The sequence below is a fragment of the Scomber scombrus genome, chromosome 1, assembly GCF_963691925.1.
Source record: "Scomber scombrus chromosome 1, fScoSco1.1, whole genome shotgun sequence".
NCBI lineage: Eukaryota > Metazoa > Chordata > Actinopteri > Scombriformes > Scombridae > Scomber > Scomber scombrus.
The window spans coordinates 18,541,721-18,561,467 of record NC_084970.1 but is presented as its reverse complement, the minus strand read 5'-3'; the positions used below and the strand labels follow the sequence as shown (position 1 = coordinate 18,561,467).

General features: G+C 38.6%; 1 protein-coding gene across 5 annotated transcripts in view; it reads left to right on the top strand.

Annotated features, from left to right (window-relative positions):
* The first annotated feature begins 1,695 nt into the window (after window positions 1–1,695).
* Window positions 1,696–19,747, top strand: part of furina (furin (paired basic amino acid cleaving enzyme) a) — a 77,859-nt gene continuing 59,807 nt past the window's right edge. Inside the window, exons 1-2 of one of the 5 annotated variants that reach the window (XM_062422108.1) lie at window positions 1,696–1,846; window positions 9,829–10,153. In XM_062422108.1, the coding sequence (XP_062278092.1) occupies window positions 9,944–10,153 (210 nt within the window). In that variant the 5' untranslated portion in view covers window positions 1,696–1,846; window positions 9,829–9,943. Of the gene's footprint in view, window positions 1,847–2,084; window positions 2,181–2,263; window positions 2,421–5,911; window positions 6,012–9,828; window positions 10,154–19,747 lie in introns of those variants that run through there. The other 4 variants (XM_062422145.1, XM_062422118.1, XM_062422135.1 and 1 more) reach the window with 4 other exon arrangements.

Sequence of the window (19,747 nt, the reverse complement as noted above, 5' to 3'; positions counted from 1 at the left end):
AAATGCTTTTAAATTCAAATGAGCGCCAGAAGTCTGTTAAGTTGGTTAAGAGTTGATCCTGCTCTGGTGTGACTGCAGCATAGAAACAGAGCAGAGTGCATTTCTACTGTTCTGTGTGGCTGAACATAGAATTAGTCTTGATAAATGAAATGTTGAAGCAGAATAATTAAGAATAATATTAGGCTATTATTTGTATTTGATTTGACCAACTAATAGCATGTTACCCCACTTTCTTTTTAAAAAAATGTATATTTATCAGGGATGCAAACAAATAACAAGAAAAAAAACTGGCACTGATTTTGTTTGCAATCAGTTTCTAAGCATCTTTATTGTCTGCAGTTATGTCAGTGTGGCACTAAATTGACCTTGTATGATTTCTCTTATGTACCCTGTTAACAACAACAACAGAATTCTTCTTCCATTTCAGCCAATTTCTTAGATTCTTATTTGTATATGTACATATCATGAATATACTATAGTGTTGTTCATTTCACATGGTAATTATTGACTTAAAGATTTCAACTAATATTTATTTGTTCTTGCAGAGTGACCAATGTGTAAACTGTGAAGACTTTTTTCATGGTAAATGTGGGGTCAGCCTGCATGTGTGACTCGGTATTCATTCCCTAAGAATACATGTGATTAATCATGTGATGTGAGAGTTACTGTTATGTTAGTTATTACCATGTTCTAGTCCAGCAAAGGAGTGGGCAACTGGGATAAAGTGATGTGGGACAAACTCCACAGTGTATCCAGTCATTTTGTGCAAAAATGCATTTAAGAGTTGATCTGAAGCTTATATATGAGGCTTCAGCAGTCTGAGTTAGTCATATCAAGTGGATATCTGCCACATTTACAGTCTTTTTTTAGCATCAAACTAGTAACAAAAAGAGGGCCACTGAAAAGACTGTAATGTTGAACTTCTACTTAATTTGACTAATTTGGACTGAAGCCTCATATTAGCTTCAAACAAACTTTAAACTAACTTCAAATATATTTTGCACTGAAGGAGACTTGTGTATTTTGGCTCCCATCACTTACATTGTAAGTACATCATGAAAGGATCTTTTAATGGCCAGTATGAACAGGAGGAATGATTATGGGAGGAAAAAAATGTCAACGTTCATTTGGACACCTGGTGGGGAAAAAGTAGCAGCGTAAGGGTGAAAGTGATAAAATAAATAAAAATAAAAATAAAATAAAATACTATATACAGATAACAATCTCTGTGTAAGTAGTCTGTCTGCAATATATAAATGTGCAATGCAGAAGGTCCTGAGATTATATACATGTGTGCAATGCTACTGGGATTAACATAGTAACGTGCAATGTTCCTAGGATTAACAACAGTGTGGACAGCATCAGTCTTTTTAGTGGGAGGTACTGGGAGCAGCAAAGTTTGGCATTCTCGTCTGAAAATGTACTCAAACTAATTATTCAACTATCAAAATAATACTGATTAATGTTCTGTTGATCAACTAATCGATGAATCGTTGCAGCTCTACTGTTTTTACTATAATAAATATGTTGTTTGGCAGCTGGAGCCACAGCCTGGGTGTCAGGAACAGGCTGCGGTGCCGCCGCTGACAAGCAGGTGGCGGTGCAGCAGCGCGGCTGCGCGGTCAGTAGGTGTTGCTGTAACGTATCCACTTTGTCCATAGCCGTGACGTATTTCCTGGGGCTTGTACGGACCACTCAGCGGCACACCAGAGGAGTATCATGACTATTTATAACCAGCAATTCACTCTTATCAAATTTTCAGTCGCGTCGCCGTGCCGTCGTCGGTTCTAACGCCGCGGTGTGAGACAACAACCAGCCGGGTCGAGCAGGATGTAAGAGGAAGCTGGTAAGTTGAGCCGTTTGTAAGTTTCCCGTCAGCTCCGGCTCGTATTTAGACTTGTTTCGGGTGCGTGGCTGCTTAGTTTGTCGTGATTCTCGGCTCCGGTACAACCGGGACTTTGGCATAGGGCAGGACAGGACGGCCAGTTGTGGTATTGATCCAGGGTCGCTGTCAGTAGTGTGTCTGTTTTTGAAGAGGGTTAGGGGATCTCACTCACACACACGCCGAGCTGACGTCGACTGCGCTGCGTCCGGTAGGTTCCTGCGTAGAGTCGACCAAAAAAACCCCTGCGGTGCTCTTCTTGTTGATGAACGGCTCAGTCGGAGGGAGTAGTGACAATGTGAGTAAGTGACAGTCGGAAATGTTTGTCAGGGGTGGATGAGACAAGTGAAGAAAAAAAAGGGGGAGGCACCTGTGAGACGGAGCAGGGCAGCCTACCGCGGTGTCAAGTTTGCGTTAATCAGGCTCGGTACAGTTTCAGACATATTTGTCAAAGCGGAGAGGAGTCATCATCGGATCTGCTCCAGCTCACATCTACAAAGTATGTCTACGTGTTGTTGTCACGGACTTAACGTGTGAGGTGAGTCAACCGACTGCAAACTCACAACGGTACCCCCTCCACCCGAAAAAATAAATCAGCTGATGTGTTTCAACTTAACTTGAGCTCATAAACATTAAAGTATTTGTCGTGAGAGGCCTGAGCGTGAGAAGTTTTCCTCCTTCCTGAACTGTGCTGCAGTTAATCTCTGCTCCTTACAAACAGACACAGCTGCCCCATTTTGTTAAAGCACTGGACGTGTTGCTGTCACCACAAGCATCTTACAGGCAACTTTTTCTTCACTTGAGTTATTTTTTACCCAGAAATATCTGTTTGTAGACGCTTTGGCTCGTAAGCTCCTCAGGAGTGAACTTTGACATCTGGAGTAATCGATGCAAACTGCTGCTGTTGGATTATTGATGTAAATGTGCCAAGTGTTGTTTCATGACTGTTGAAGGGAAGTGAATATCCTATTTGACTGAATGCCTGATTATTGTCCTCTTCTTATTTGATTAAACATAACCTGAATTGATGTGAATGCTGCCGTCTCTTTTTGGAGGCTCTAAACTGTATTCAGTGTCACAGAGGATTTTGCTTGGAAAGGTGTATGTGTGTCATTATGGGGACTGACCTCCTAGTCTTGTTACTTCCAGTACACCTATCACTGTAATTATAACTCTTCGGTGAGGCAGTACTGAGCTGCTGATCATTATGGATAAATGGTTAAAAACAATGTTGTTCAACCTGTTGTGTGCTTTTATTCTGCATGTCACTCTGCTTGTTGTATGATCACATTTTAAAAAGTATCTCAAGTTGAGGAAGCAGTGTCCTATTGGGCAAGATCGTTAATGAAATTCATAGAAACTGAACCTTGAAAGGGAAAACGTATTATTATTATTATTGTTAGTTATTTATACATTGCTGCAGGAACTCTGAAGATGCAGTTAGATAACAATGTTTGTGTATAACAAATGTGGCAAAAAAAAAGAACAGACTGCAGAGTTTTTGTTGGTGGCAAACACTTTAATTAGACTTCGTCATAATAAACCCATGAAACCTCAGATGGATTTCACAGTCACAGCTTTTCTCTTTTTTTTTGTTAAGATGATTGCAAATCACACTTCATTTAAAAACACCAGCGATAAAATGTCATAGTTACGTACTTTCTCAACCCTGAATCTTAGCAGGACTGCATTTTTTTAATACTAATTCAAATTTGATTAAAATTCTTTTTAAATAGATTTTTCTTTATTTACTTTTCACTTAATTCAGTTTGTTTGTCTTGCGAGAGTTGACCTGTTGCAGGAAGACAACAGTGGTATCGTGAGTGAGAGTTGGAGTGCTGGGAAGAGTTTGTGTTATCTAAAAGATTATCAAGGTCATGGCTGAATGAACAACTGAACTCATCAACATTTTATTTCTCTGCACGGTTCTTTCCGTAATGTTGTCAGACTCTCATAATGACAATCTCAGCCTGCTGGTGGCAAAGATGAGCGCTTTTTTATGGACGTATATTGACGAGGTGCAGTTACCCCAAAGGATTATAATGCAGCCTGCTGTCCGTCTGCCAGCTAAAGTGCTCTCGCTCAATACTGGACCTGTTTAAAAAATTCATTTCCACATTAATCACTTAGTCACAAAATGTTGGGAAAATAGATTGAATCCTGAAGTTTCCCTTTAAGACTCACAGTTGTGCCAGGATTGTGTACATTTCCACCATTTTGTCTTCTGTTTTTTCCCCCCTTTTTCTTTGAGCACCTGTGGGCTTCCAACAGAGGTCCAAAATTCTCTCGCAGTGCCAGTGCTCTTTCAATATTTTATCTAATAACACACTGAGCTGAATTCAGAAGCAGTCTCTTAGTAGATATGTTTGACAGAAAGACTTCTGACTCTGTAGTAACACCTTTTTAAATGGCATGACTGTGGCTCTCTGTACTATTTAACTTGCAGTGAAAGCTGAGTGTCATCCAGAGGCTTTCTACATGTACAGAGACACCTCATGGGGAAAGAATATTTTTCTGTTATTTGCCTACATCTTATAATTTTATGTTGTAAGAATCCAGGTTCAAAGCCACACTTTTTGCATTTGCTTGTAATGGTACAGGTTGTCATTTAATCTGACTTGAAGCACTTTATTTCATGCATGTAGATTGCTTTGAAATAACCGGTAACATGTTTAATATTCTGGTCTGTTAATACTTTAAAAATAGGTTCTCTTGCTGTCATGCAGATGTACAAGATGTTATTATTTGAGCGCAGATTCGGATAACTGCAACCATAAGCACTAATTTCAGAGTAAACAAGCTAAAATTCAAACAATCCAAAAGTGTTTGAAGCATAGTAATTGTGAAGATAAGGTCTGAATATTTGTTTACAGCTGTACAAAAATGTATTTATTGAAATGTAGGCTGCGTGAAGTGTTTTGGCTAATATATAATCTTTGGATAATTCTGTCACATATAAGGATAGTCTCAGATACTAAAGGTAGATGTTGTGGTGGTGATAAGGTAATAGTCACACCTCATTACATGATCCTTTAATTGTGCTTATAATTAGCAGTTATCTGCCTGTGTAACACTCTGTGAAGGTGATGTTGAGTTTGAATGGTGCGTACTTGGTAATTCCAGTCTTATACTCGCAATCTTCCATGAAATACTCCTCTGTTATGTATTGAAAGGCAGGTCTGAGGCGGCATCACATTGTTCCAGTGGTATCTGGCACTTATTGGCAAAGAACAGGTTGTTTTGTAGTGTCTTAATTAATGAACTCAATATTATAATTGTCTATTAATCACTTTATCCCCCACACACACACACACACACACACACACACACACACACACACACACACACACACACACACACACACACACACACACACACACACACACGCACACGTTATATAACCATATAACCCTTGTGAGGACCCTAACCCCTTACCTTAACCATCACAACTAAATGCCTAAACCCAACCCTTCCCCTAAACTAAACCTAAACCCAATTCTAACCTTAACATTAAAACCAAGTTTTGACCCTCAGATTTCCCTTTGAAGTTGTGAGGACCGGCCAAAATGTCCTCACAATAATGGTTTTCAACTGAAATTGGGCAGATAGAAAGACACACAAACAAACAAACAAACAAACTGAGTGTGAGCAAAGGGTCATGGTGGCTAAATGCATTTCAGTTAATTTTTATCTCATTAAAATGTAAACAATAAACTGATGAGGTGTGTACAGGTTCCTTTTTAAAATGTCCTGATGAGTTCAGTAATGAGGCTGGTATTATCCTTTGGGTTTAATGACACTTGGCTAATTATAATTTGGTGTGTGTGTTTTTTTTTCCTGCTGTAATTTGTGTTATCACAGTCTGTCATATGGTATCATTTATTGCGGTAACACTAAAGACCGCTCGCAGCGTGATGCTCGCCTTCTCCTTTGTCTCTCGTGAATAGCAAAGTAGTGGGGCTGTTATTCCTCCGTGTGTGGTTTTCACACTGACGTTAAAGACACTGAGTGGCTGAGCGCTCGGATGAGGTCACAGTCCTCTGTGTTTAAAGCCAGTGCATTTCTTGAAATCAAACAGAAGCCTTCACTCTATTTACTTGTTGCATCAAAGGACAGAGGACAAAATCGAGTAAGTTATACCGCTAGATTTATCTCTATCTGTCTTTCATTATATGTAACTTAAGTATATAACTAATGTAAACCTGATAATCCCTTTGATAAATATTGGCTTAATAAAACTATCACTTTGGGGCCTTTAGGACCTATATGAGAATTCAGACAGAAAGTCATTCTTGTTTGTTTTCAATTTCAGTTGTGACTAAGCAGATAAAAAGGCAAACATGTAATTAATGTTGGGTGTGGATCTTTGCCTCCTAAAGCTCTTTAGACTGATTTAAATGTGTTTATATGAAATAGGCTTAACTGAGGTGGAAGGAAGATTTAAAAAGGCGGCAGAGGAATTTGAAGTTTAGCATGATTGAAAGCAGTTCATCTGGTCTGCTTGGTTTAGTTTCATGCGGTGCTCGTTTTAGTTTAGTTTCTAGTTGTGTTTGTCTGATGTGAAGTTATCTGATGTTAAGATAAGATAAGATAAGATACATTTATTGATCCCACAGTGGGGAAAATTCATTGCTACAGCAGTTCACACAGTGGGGAAAATTCATTGCTACAGCAGCTAAAAAAATAGTGATATAGAAAAAAAACAAAAACAAATGTATACAACAATAAAATTAAAAACTAAATAAAAGGACCCTAAAATGCAATTTATAAAAAAAAAAAAAAAAAAAAAAAAAAAAAAAATATATATATATATATATAGTGCCGCATTGTACAGTTTGACTGCAGTTGGAAAGAAGGACCTGCGGAAGCGCTCCTTCTTACACTTGGGGTGTATTAATCTGCCACTGAAGGAGCTGCTTAAGGCCTTCTCTGTATTTATGAAATGCTTTCTGAGGATTAGCAGCATGTTGTGCCAGCTCCTGTACAGCCTGACCTGGTAGCTCGCTGCTAATGTTATGCACTTACCTGTGGTTTCGCAACACACTGAACCAGGTTGTTGTAACACTTTAGACCGTTTGGACAGTTGACTCACCACTGTGGACGATTAGGAAACTTCTCCGGAAACTGATGTCAGAAGTTCATATGTGAAATCTTTTCCACTGTTTAGACGTGATAGTAACGATTGCCTAAAATGAACAACAGAATGAACATTTAATTAAAGCTCAGGGAATGTAAATGTTTACAAGAGGGCTGCAATAAATCATTTGTTTAATTATTGAAGAACATTCATATAGGACTAAGATTTCAGAAGCTGGATCCAGTTTCAGCATTTTTGCTTAAATAATGATTCAAATTAATAATCAATGATTAAAATAGTTACTGATAAGTTTTCAGCCGATTGATTAATCAATTAATCACCTAGTTGATTTAGCAGTAACATATAGAGGAGTAACCAAATAAGGCAAGGATTAGACATTGAATATGGCGTCAAATGTGGCCCTCAGATAAATGGTTACATCTAATCATGGTGGGAATTAAAATCTGTGAAGAAATGTTCATTTAAAGTGTCTTTATATTTATCTGACGACATTACATGATCTTAGTGAAGGTTTTGATAATAAAGCAGTTTAGTAACGATGTAACAACACTATTAATCTTTTAAAAGCAGAAAAAAGGATATTTTTGACTTCAGCTAGCTCGGTGTGTGAAGGGAAGCCTGTTACAGCAGCGTTACTGAACAAAAGGTTTCAGAGTGAACACACTGACGTTAAATCCCTTGCAGGCCGTTGCTGTAATCGGACTGTCAACATCATAACAGAGGACTGACCCGACACACTGAACTAAAATTTTACTTATTAGCAAATTTGATATTTACGGTAAAGAATATATGGAGGATTATAGCACAATATATATTAGGGCTGCAACTAACGACTATTTTGATAGTCGACTAGTCATCGATTATTGAAGCGATTAATCGGATCAGTGGAATTCAAATGCTACAACACTGACAAAAGATGAGTATACACAGAACAAGAGGGCTGTATTCAATGCAGTCTAGTCAATTTGGGGTTACAATAGAGTTAACACTTTTGATGCCTTTTCTCAACACACTAAAGGTCCAGATGACCCTTCTCACTCGAAACAACAGTTTATATATCAGCAAGCAATTATACCATGAACTGTCTCTGCTTTCTCTGCTATCTCTGGCTACTGTAGATACACTATCATATGATTGCTTTGTCTTATTCAGAAGAAGATTTGTGTTTTCCTGTGGCTTAGTGATCAGTGATCAGTCAGCACACTACTACAAAGAAAAACCTACGTATGAATTAGTGTATTATACTAAATACTACAAATAATGGTGTGTGTGCTCGCTCCTCGGCCAGTCAGTGGGTGCTACTGCTGCCTTAGACATTTGAACTCCACCCTCGAGTGTCTGCTTCACCTCGAAGTGAGACGGACTCGGCTATGGTCCCTCAGCATCCAGGGTGTGGTCTAGCTTTCCAACCACACTTCTCCACCTCTGCTGCCAATCCTGTATACCTAAGCATTTCTCTTTCGCAAGGTTCATCTACTGTTTCCTCCCACGGGTGTGTAACCGCCAACATTTGCTGCTGTGTGTCTGACCAGTCCTGCTTACTGTTTCTGTGGGATTATCAAATGCCTGTACTTAGCTGGTCTGCAGTCCGCCTGCTCAAAGCTGTTGTGGTTGTTCTTTCTCATGGACAAAACAGATGAATGTACGTAGCCCCAGTGAAACAGAACTTAGAGCGTCTTTAGCTACTGTACTGTGACATATTTACCTGTGAAAGTGTTGCTCAGTTACCAGACGGACTCAAATCCTTCACATTTGATTGGACTGCTAAAAAAAAGTAGGCAGGGTTTAGAGTTTAGTACCCTACAGAACCGCAGAGAGAAATTGAGCTTAAGAGGCCTTTTGGCTCCACAGACTCCTCCCTCACCTGGTGTTAGATCACAAAGAGGTCGAGTTTGGCATTTTTACAGTCGTCATCATGTTTTTGTGGAACCAGAAGTGATGAGAAGTGACCATATTTGGATGAGAAGGTGGAGCTGAGGAGGAACACTACAGCACCTCACGCACTGCCGTTGTAGCGAATTGTCAATCACAAAGTAGCCTTGCCCTAAAGGATACCCTGCTGTATAGTCTATATTTTATTCTAAATGGGACCACCATTTACAAAATTAACATGCTGTATTTAAGAAGACTTTAAACCAGCATTTGAGACCATAAACTCATGAGGAAAGTGTTTACTGAGGTAATGAATCAAGTGAGGAGTAGGGTAAGCTTTCCATAGACTTCTATACAAACTGACATCTTTTTGGAGCCACTGAAGTTGCCTACTGCAGGTGAATAGAGAGAATGCAGGTTTAAGGCACTAATGCATCGGCTTGTCTTTTCTGTCCCAGAACCACCAGCTTGGGTTTAATAACAACTGTGTGTGCTCCACACAATGTGCAGTCAGTTTTTTTTTCATTGTCGTTCTTTGTAACATTGACAGGGTTTTTTTTTTCTAACTCTCATCCCAAAATTAGTTCACGTCCTCCCTGATCCTATTTTTATCAGCCGCTGGGACAACAGAAGGTTTTTAAGCTATATCCCTGATTCAGTTAGAGTACATCTTGACACTGTGACCAGCTGAACGTTTCAAATCTCTTTCAGACCAAATTGACTTCTCTGTTCCTTAATTCAACATTGAAGCAGCTGCAAAGGAAAGCTCAAAACCTCAAAATTGGACCAATGGTTCTATGTTGGTCTCATGTGGATATTTTCCCCATGAATCTTTACATGTGTGGGATATAAAGTCGTCTACTGTGTGTTACAGTTTTATGGTCATGCTTGGTTACAAGGAATGATTCAGAAGTAAAACTAGCTCTTTAAACTTGCTTTAACTTGTTTTTTTCTCTCTTCTTGTTTGTCCTTTCAGGTAAGCTGTGACTGTCCCCGTCTTTGTCTCTCCGTGCACCTGCATGTACCGTGGGCAGTCCTGGCCTGTTGGAGAGGCGCTGTGCTCAGAGACTGTGCTGCACTAGGAGAACCCCATGGCTTCTGGCCCTCCATCTCCCTCTGGAGGCCGTAGGCTCAGGCTGGTGGAGTTGCTACTAGGGCCTCTGTTGGTCTTGCTTGTTTCTGGGCTGGGACCAGCATTGGGTCAGAAGGTCTACACCAACACCTGGGCTGTCCACATACCTGGAGGTCAGGAGGAAGCTGATCAAATTGCCAGCAAACATGGCTTCATGAACTACGGACATGTAAGTAAAAGTTAAATTTTTAGCTCCTTCGATAGACTTTTATTTGTATTTACAAAAATCTGACTCCACAATCTCCTAAAAGTTGCATACGATGCAAAACTCTCAGCTATTACTGTCTACATACGGTGACCTTGCTGTGTGTCTATTAATTGGCTAACTGTTCATGTCTGCCTTATTATATTCTGTCAATCCTGACATGCTCATTTATAATATGACAAGTTATTAGTTATAGTACTAGTTTTATTGCGGTTTCCTGTTGGCCCAGTTGTCCTCCTACAGAGCATACCGTAGGAGGAGTGTCTACCTTTGCTCACTGGATTTCCTGTTGCTCTTCATTTTTATCTATCCAAAGACATACCACTTACCACTCCAAAATCCAGTTTCTCTGATTAGTCAGTTTGGAAACCTGCAGTGAAAACCTATGGCACGTTGTCATGAAAAGGTCTGAACTTTAACAGTTGTGTCATTCTGCGTATACATCGTGTTGCGTACATGTGTTGCAAGGAGCAGGAGGTTTTCAATGGAGGGGACTGATTATTTCACAACAAAAGTTATACGATCATAGTTCCTAACCTGGTTGTTTCTTAGCTTCCTCGTGATTGTTAACAATGCTTGTTGAACCTGTTATCACAATAGTTTAAAGCTACTGTCTATAATCAACCATGAAACAGGTTTGAAGATTACTGAAACCTACCAAACGATTAAACAAACACCTAATACTTAAATTTTCAGATAAAGTAGGTGCTTTTATTGTTGAAGAAATGCATATAGAGCAACTAAGGAAATAGTGAACAAAATACTGGCGGCTAGGTCGATTATGATTAGGTCTGTGTCACCTTTTTTTGCGAGAACAAGAATGCACACTTGAGAATCTACCGAAGCAGCAATAGATTTCTGTCAAACAATGATTTGCCTTGCTCTGTTATGCTGTTAAGCCGAAAAGAAAGATAAAAATGCCAATTTTCTGTGAAATGGTGGATAGAGAGATGCAGCCAGTTTAAACATATTTAAAGCAATCTTAATCAAAATGACAGTGACTGTATCAAAACGATTGCAAATCACCACATGCTGTATGATTTTAATCTCTTGAGTGACAGCAGCTACTTGCTCAGGCTCTAACATGGTCTGATCAGTCACAACAACCAAATCATAACTATAATTCATCCAACGATGTGCTTCTAGCCCCATTCAGTGTAATCAGTGCAGCACAATGCTTTACAGATCTCATTCTTAAAGTTGACTTAATAGTTTACTTATGTGTGTAGAGTTGGTAGAGTTTATACAGAAAACAAAAATACTGTGAATTTGTTGGAGCTGGACTGATCTGAAGTTTTCAGCCAGTTGCTTTTTACATAAATGATTAACATCTTAAAATGCCCATAGTTTTCCAGGCACAGTAGGTGGGGGCGATGAACTACGGATAAACATTTCCTGTGTGCTTCAGTGACGTATTGCTCTTTTATGACTTCCTGTTTGACCTCAATGGAAACCAATTATCCTACAGAAGCTGCTCTTCTGTTAGAACTACACACATTTTCCTTTTCTTTGTTGGAGAGTCTTCTTTGTCTGGGGTACTAGTCAAAACTTTAATCTTTATTGTGCTTAAATGTTTAACAGTTACTCGTGTATTCCTGATAGTAGAGGTGCAGGTAAGTGATGAAAATGCATTTCAATAATATAACAAAAGTACTGTTTTCCCAGCACAATTTTGGTGTTGAATATACTTTATTTTATACTTAACATAGCAAAAACAAGCCTTACTTTTGATTCTTCTTTGATCAAGATGATCTATTACTCCAAATACTATTTATGATATTCTCCATGACTGATATTCATTATTTTAGAGTGGTTACATTTTAATATGTGAGTCGAAAACTTGCTGGTGGCACATCATACCTTTTAGACTTTTTAAGGGTCAGTTACAGAAAGCGTGACACTGAATGTGGTTTGTGTACCAAGTATAACTGAGTATATTTTTCAAGTTAGATGTGCATTTGCAAGTCTTTAGAAAATGAAACGCAAGCCTAATAGCCAAAACAAGCTGCTCTTCATGGAAATGTGAACACTCCATAGCCTCATCCCTTTTTCCAGGGAGCAGTGCTCTGTACTGCACCGTTGGGTCTTACTGGTCATGACCAGGAATGTTATTTGTGCTCTGAATCACAGCATGCAGACTAATGAGTAATCCTACACACTTAAATCCTTTAACTATGTATTGGCCACGGACGACCAGAAACCCAGACAAAGCAATTACACCAGTGTGCTTACAAAACTCTGTGGTTTGGCTTGTTTCAGCAGCTTGCTGAAAACCATTTTATGATATTTTGAAGGGGAGAAAATGAACTGTATATTGTCTGACCATAAATAGATTGACAAACTGGTTTTAACCCAGAGCATCCAAAATGGAAAAACAGACGAGCAGGAGCCTGTCTAACAAAGCAGGCTTAATAAAGTTAGCTGGATAACTGCTGAATAAAACCTTGCACTCTCTCAAATGTCAAGCAAAAACATATGTTGCAGGTTTTACTCAAAGCAGTTATCCATCTTATCAAACCTGCTTCATATGATAGATCACTTATCTGGTGCTCATTTTTGAGTTGAAATAATAGTTACAACTTACAATCAACCAACAAGAAAAGCCCAACCTAACCCAGTATGTGATCTGTGCAAATAACCATGGCAACCATCTTGTGCTGCTAAGGCGTCCCGACCTTAACCTATGTTGTAATATGCATGTTTTAAGCTGCTGGCACCAACTGAAATAGTCACTTTGAAGTATAAAACAAAAATTCATGAAACGGTCAGCTATTCACAGTTAAAGAGAAGAAGCACTTTTTGCATGTGCAAGTTACTCCTCCACTTCAAGAGGCCACCGTGGTGTAAAAACTAATAGTGGAATGAAAAATGAATGAAGTTCAAATCCGGAATTTATATAATTGATGATCAAATTTAGCCAGTTTCTGCTGCAGCAGCCTTTTGGTTAGCATGGGTTAAGTTGACTGCTTTAGACACACCCTATGAGAGCTGACAACAGTTGCCTTGACATTGCCTTGATGAGACTTAAAGTAAATGACATGGAACAGTCACATCTGCTTAGCCCTCTGTGTGTTATTGATTTATCCTCTCTGTTCATAAACTTTGAAAGGTGAGTCCTAACCATGAGTTATGAAGTTATAATAAAGATGTTCTCATGTCCTGCGTCGCCCACAACTGTATTCCAGTACGTCACTGCTCATTGATTAAAATGAACGCATGACTTTTGAGCTGGGAACAAACAAGTGTGTTAATCCCTTTTTTTCCTTGAGCTGATGGGGGAAATGAGAGGTCCATTGTGAGCCATGTGTGGGCTGCCGTAGCGTGTCTCAGCTGTGGGGCTGTGTCTGACTCTGCTGGTGTGTGCAGGTGTTGGAATGATGCAGTAGAGCTTGAGGGGAAGATCAAAGACTGCAGCTGGGCAGGTTTTACAGAGCCGACGATGGCTGTTTTTATTTCGTCTTCACTCAATCTACTTGTGTTATGGCATCCAAACAACCTCCACTCTAAACATTTCAGATTTTTATGTTCCTCCATCATGACATATGGAGTGGGTTAGCATGTTGTCACGGTTGTTTCTCTCTGTGTGACACACTAGTAAAAATGTACTTGCACAGGTTGTAGCTGTAGGCTAAATAACCTGATCCAAATAATGAAGCATCTCTTGACATTTTGCATATTGAGGAGATGAAACCAATTATCTCTAATACATTATAATGACAAGCGGCTTTGATCTACAGAGTTTATTTTACCACTATGTAAAATGTGTCATTGTCTATACTTCTCAAAATATTCATGAATGCATGAATTACAAGTTTAACCCTAGAGACTTTACTCGTTTTAGAAGCTAACTTTTCTGTTTAATCTGGTTGCTGTAATTTTTATAAAAATTATTTTAAATATGTTTGTATATTTCTATTGCTAATAAAAGCTTTGTGGGAACAAAGTGCGCAGATTCTACAGTTTTTTTCCTTGATATTTCTCAGCACCTGTTTTCTGGATGGGTGTTCTTTTCTTCTACAATAAGTTGTCTCATAACCTTCATTACATCAATTCGGTATCATTCTGTGTCATTTTGTGGTGATTATTTTGGGAAGTGCCTCTTGTTTATGGCTTGTGTATGCTGAAAGCTGGATGTGACAAAAAAACAAAAACGTTTGAACTCACCAGTAAGTGTGTTTAAAAAGCACAGCAACCCAGAGAGCTCTTCCAGCCGGCAGGTTTTCTGTGGTTGCTTTTATGGTGTGGCTGTAATCGGCCTTCAGGAACGTTAAGGTCAATTTAGCATGTTGAATCGGTGGAATAGGAAGACTGTGAGAAAAAAGTTCATTGACTGTCTGTTCATCTTTGCAAGGCAGTTATTTCAGCCCTGTAGTGTGGTTTCTGCGAGTTGAAAGTGTTTTTATTTTTTCAGACACACTGTATTCTCAGTTCGACAGCTTGGAAGCTTAATGGTGTGTTTACGTGCAAAGTGAAACGTTGTGAGGCGATGCATCAGTGTGTCTTTAGCAGTGGTTGTTCTTCAAGGTCGTCTTGGTGTTCAAAGGACTAAGGTCAGGCAGTACTAATCAATTAAGGCAAGCTAGCCCATGTGACACTGGAGTTGGTTGTTTTTCAGTGAGGAAACTTTAGGGTAACGTCGCCTGACTGCAGCAAATCATCCACAAACCCTGATACACTAAGTGCACCAACTGTCTCGGTTGAGTTACACTCCCTCTTGGCATTATACCTCGCTTGGCTGTCTTTAAAACTCTGTACATCTTTTTCCTCCTTTTAGCCGCCTCTCCTTCATTGTTAAAGGAGATGCAATAGATGATGCCAACAAGGAGTATAAATATTAATGTTCCTGAAATCAACAGGAGTATCATTTTTTTTTTAAATAAAAGGTTTCCGTGCGGGGTGCAAATAATTACACCTATCACTTTGACTCCACTTCTAGATTATTGGGCCATTTTCGAACAAGGGGAATAATTAAAACTAAGTTAAAGCAATAAAATTAAGAAATGGCTGACTCGCACTGTAGTAAATGGGTATTAACTGCCGATATGCATCTCGGGATGGTTGTTTTACATTTTAAAGACCTTTTTTTTGTGCACATCATCAGACTTACTGTGCAGTTTTTAAAGAGGAACTTTTTTTTTTTTTTTGTGCTAAATCTGGTTCATTGCCACCTCCATTATGCTGCTATTTAAATAAATAGTGAAGTAGGATCAGAGCAGTAAGCAGTGATTAGAATGACACATTTGATAAGAGAATAAATCTTAAGAATCATTACAGTGTAATCTGTGAGTAGGATCAATGTTGGCCACAAGATCAAAGACTTAATTAAAACATTTATCAGTCACGGTCCCTGTTACAACAAAAGAGCCCCCTTTCATTTGATGCCTGATACAGCTTGACTGCTGGTTTTGAAAAAAAAACAAAAAACTAGATAGATTTCTTTTTATAATTTTAGGTCAGTCATGTGTTTTGAAACGGGTCTTTCTGTCTGTGGCCCAAGGCTTTCACAATCTATTCCATCTTGTATGCAACTCATGAATCTTTCCACACTGATGATGAGGCTCAGAGCCTCAATATTTAACTTGTCCTCACAATTATGTAGGACTACTTTCTGGCTCTGCCTTGTGCAATTTACTGTCTTTGTATGAGAGTTGAAACACTTAGTTCATTAATTGATAAGTTGATTTGACAGTAACTGGCAGCAATGTTTGGTTGTTTACATTATTTATCAAAGAAAAAGGCTGGATGACAGTTTTCTTGGATTCCTCTGTTTTTATTATCATGGTAAATGCATATCTTTGGGATTTGAACTGACAAAACAAATCATCTCTTCTAATTTTTCACAAATTCCTGACATTTTTTAATAACGAAACGATTGATCATAAAGACAACTAACAACAACCTACTGCAACTAACTATTTTAAATGATTAAAACATACATTTGAACTGGCTTAAAATAGTCAGTTGCAGCCCTACTTTTGATTAATGGTAAAGTCTGCCTGCACAGAGCTTGTGTCATGTGATAGTGTCGTATATGGGCCGTCATTAGCACAGTTTCTGAGAACAGCTTTTTTTCCCTGCTTCCTCCTCCTGGAAACAAGTTACCACTGTACGTTCATGCAAAAATGATTTATGGGACACTATTTAGTTTGCAAAATGAACCCCTAATTTTTCCTTCTATGCTGCTTTTGATTATTCATAACCAGAGCTGGAAGAAAAAAGGTGATGAATAAATAACTCATCTATTCCTACACTCACTTCAAAGGGGAAATGTAGCATTTCTCAGAAGTGTGCCACTTCCCTTCTTGTGAACTGTAGTTTCTGTTACTGGTGGTGGATGAAAACGGCCATGTTCATAAGCTTGAGTGTATGTGACTGTTCTGTTTAGAGGCCAATTGCCTTTATAGCTTGTTCTGCTGCTTCCCCCTAGGGCTTTTCATGTAAGGGAGAATTGTTTTTGGCATACTGTGCCCTCACTGTACTCCATGGCACCATCACAGCCCATTTCCGCTATCTCCTGCGCTGATTTCTTTCCCCTTTCTGAAGTGGTTAGACCCTTTTATGAAGTGTATTAATATTCTGTACAGCACCAGATTAAAGGAGCAAAGAGATGGATATTATCTGTAGTTTTGATGAAGTACATGGATGATACTCTCCTATCAGTAACTCATGACATAGCACAGCACTTAAAGGCAGCCTTTGTGAGGGGTTCACTTTAATCTAGTCTACAATTCTCTCAGTATTTCAACAGGCATGGTTGGGATGAACTGAAGGGATGAACTTCTAATCTCTTGCTTCCATATTTGATTTGCTTGTCCTTATATTTTATCACTAAAACTCTTCTTTTATTTTTATCACTTAAAAGTCTTCTACAATACAGCCCCGTAATATTGAAAGATTTCAGATGTCCCAGTATCTTTTACTAAATACTTAATAGTAGGGCTGTAATGATTCTCTAAATCCACAGTTTGGTTCAGACTTTGATTTTTAAGCCACAGTTCGGTTTGGGGGGTTTAATAAGGGAAAATGCGGAAGAAATCTGTGTTTTTATTAAATTAACTACTATTTAGAACATCAAAAGCACTAAAAACGCTATGAAGGTAGATTAACTTTATAGATTAACTACACATAATGAATTATTGTGAAAAATAAAAAATAAATGAATACATTATATAAATTACTAAATTGTGTCTAATAGTAGCCTGGGCCTTTGTGTAGTTGAACTGCAGAGGGTGTCAGGCCTCAATTGGAAGTAGGCTTATATTAGAGAGACACCTTTTATATATAATTCTCTCCGTTTGATATGTATATTTACTCATATTTTTAGTATGAAGCCTAATTGTTTTCTGATCTGTTTCAATTTGCTCTGTTCATTTTTTTCTCACTGCATTATTGGTAATCACTGTAATCTGCACCAGAGACTTCCGCCGCCCCGGACAGCTGACTTCCAGTAAGCTCTCTGCTAACTTGAATGGGGATAAAATAGTTTCCTATTATTGGAACCAAATGGATCAAATTCTGATAGGGAGTGAGTAATTTTGCGGAGGTTTGTGTGAGTTTTGTGACAGTAGCTGCGCCTGCAACAACAGCAGCAGGTTGGAGGAGGGGGAGAGACCACAACCCGGAAGATGAAACCACATTTTGAGATAGTGGATGTTTGTATCTCAGTTTTGGTGTCAGTTTCAGAGCTTTTACACCCCTGCCTAATAGTGAAATAATATGACAATAATTGATTTGTAGGCAAGTTTTTGTAACGTTTAGACCAGATTTATGTTTAAGAAAAACTCCCCTTGGGGATTTAAACTTCTTTTAGAGTTTAAAAGCATCTTGTTGTGAGTATTTTAATCTGTTTATCACCTGACTCTTTGCACATTCACTAATGTTTTGTGTTCTGTACTTATCAACTTATTCGTCTGTAACTCAGTGTTGTATTGTAATGTTGTGTAGGACAGGTCTCTTCAGAAAATGAGACCCCGTGTCTCAATGAGATTACCTGTATAAATAAAGTAATGTCAACATGTTGATCAACCAGAAGGATTCATTGTTCATTCCACTATGAGAGTCATATGGCATTGTGTGTTAAACTGTAGTAAAGTCAAGGAAAAACAAAATATTTGAGCTGTTGATTTTACAGTTATGGATGCATAATGTAATATATGAAAAAGCCTTGCTCGCCATGATAATATGTGTTGGAAATTTACCCAAACTGACATAAAGCTGTTGACCTTGTCAGTTCTCTTGTTCAAGGGTTCATTAATTAATCGATAAGAGCATCTGAATTAAAGTGCTCCTGTCCTAATCAACCAACGCTGATTACCAAAATGCAGTAAATAAATCCTTCTTTTTCTCCTCTCCTCTTTTCTAATAGTTGAGAAAATGTTTTGTCATTCTCTAATTTACTATATGTGGTCAGCTTTGAACAGTTAGCTGGAAAGTCTTCTGCCAGGGTATGATTGGCTCAGAGATGGTGGGAGAATGAACTGCCTGCTGAGTCCTAAAAGAGGCTACTCTGCATGATTCACACTGTCCCACACAGGTGCTTCCTCTCTCATTGCCACCAAAAAACTTAAAAGTAATCTGCCAGAAATGAGACTCATCGACACCTCAATAAAGCCCCATTGGGATTAAATCCACATCTCTTTGCTTCTTCTTCTTACTGTAGCTCCCTCACATGATGCCGTTGGATTCGTTTCATCTTACTTTGTAACAAAGTGTGAAATTAACTTTTGAAATGTCACAAAAACTGTGACTTATTTGTGTTTATCCAGCAACTGCATTGAGATGAATAATAAGGTTTCAAAAAATGTAGCCATGTCAGTAAACACATCCAAATGAAAAATGGAAAGGGCCTTTCAGGAATTAATTAATATCGAGAAGGTTGCTCATTTATGTCAGCTAATATTTTCACTATTTTATGCTCTGAAGGTGAAAACAAAGATATTTTACGATATAATGTAATGTTAACACAAAAGAAGCCATAAACTAGGAAAGCACAGCCCATTTAACATCTGGGAGGATGCGGTGGACAGATAATTTAAAGTCAGCCTTTGGCGCAAACATCACTAAATCATTATGAACATGACAAATGCCTTTTCATCCCTATATGTTGAACACTTCCTTTATTGGCAAAATAACACCTCAACTGAGCCTAAAAACGTTGTTTGCAATATCAAATTCTGTCTGAGTCAGCCCTCTCCATTCACCCGTTTAATCATATATAATATAAAAGTCTACATTTAACTCAAACTTGGATGGAAACCAGTTACTGAAACAGAATCTCTGTTGCTATTCATCCATGATGTAATTATACCCTGAGGACCTTTCCAGGGTCCTGGAGTCAAAAGTGGCTCAAAACACACCAGCTATAGATTGCCACCTCTAAATATTGCATTATGTTTAAGCATGTTTTCCAAGCTGGTTTACTTGTGCAATATCTTCATGAATCTTTAACACACCACTCTGTGTATCTGTGACTCTGGCCTACTTTAGCCAATGAGAGCTGATGGGTCTAACGGATGTGTGCAGCCCTATAGAGCTAGTGTAGCATGTCCCTCAGAGATG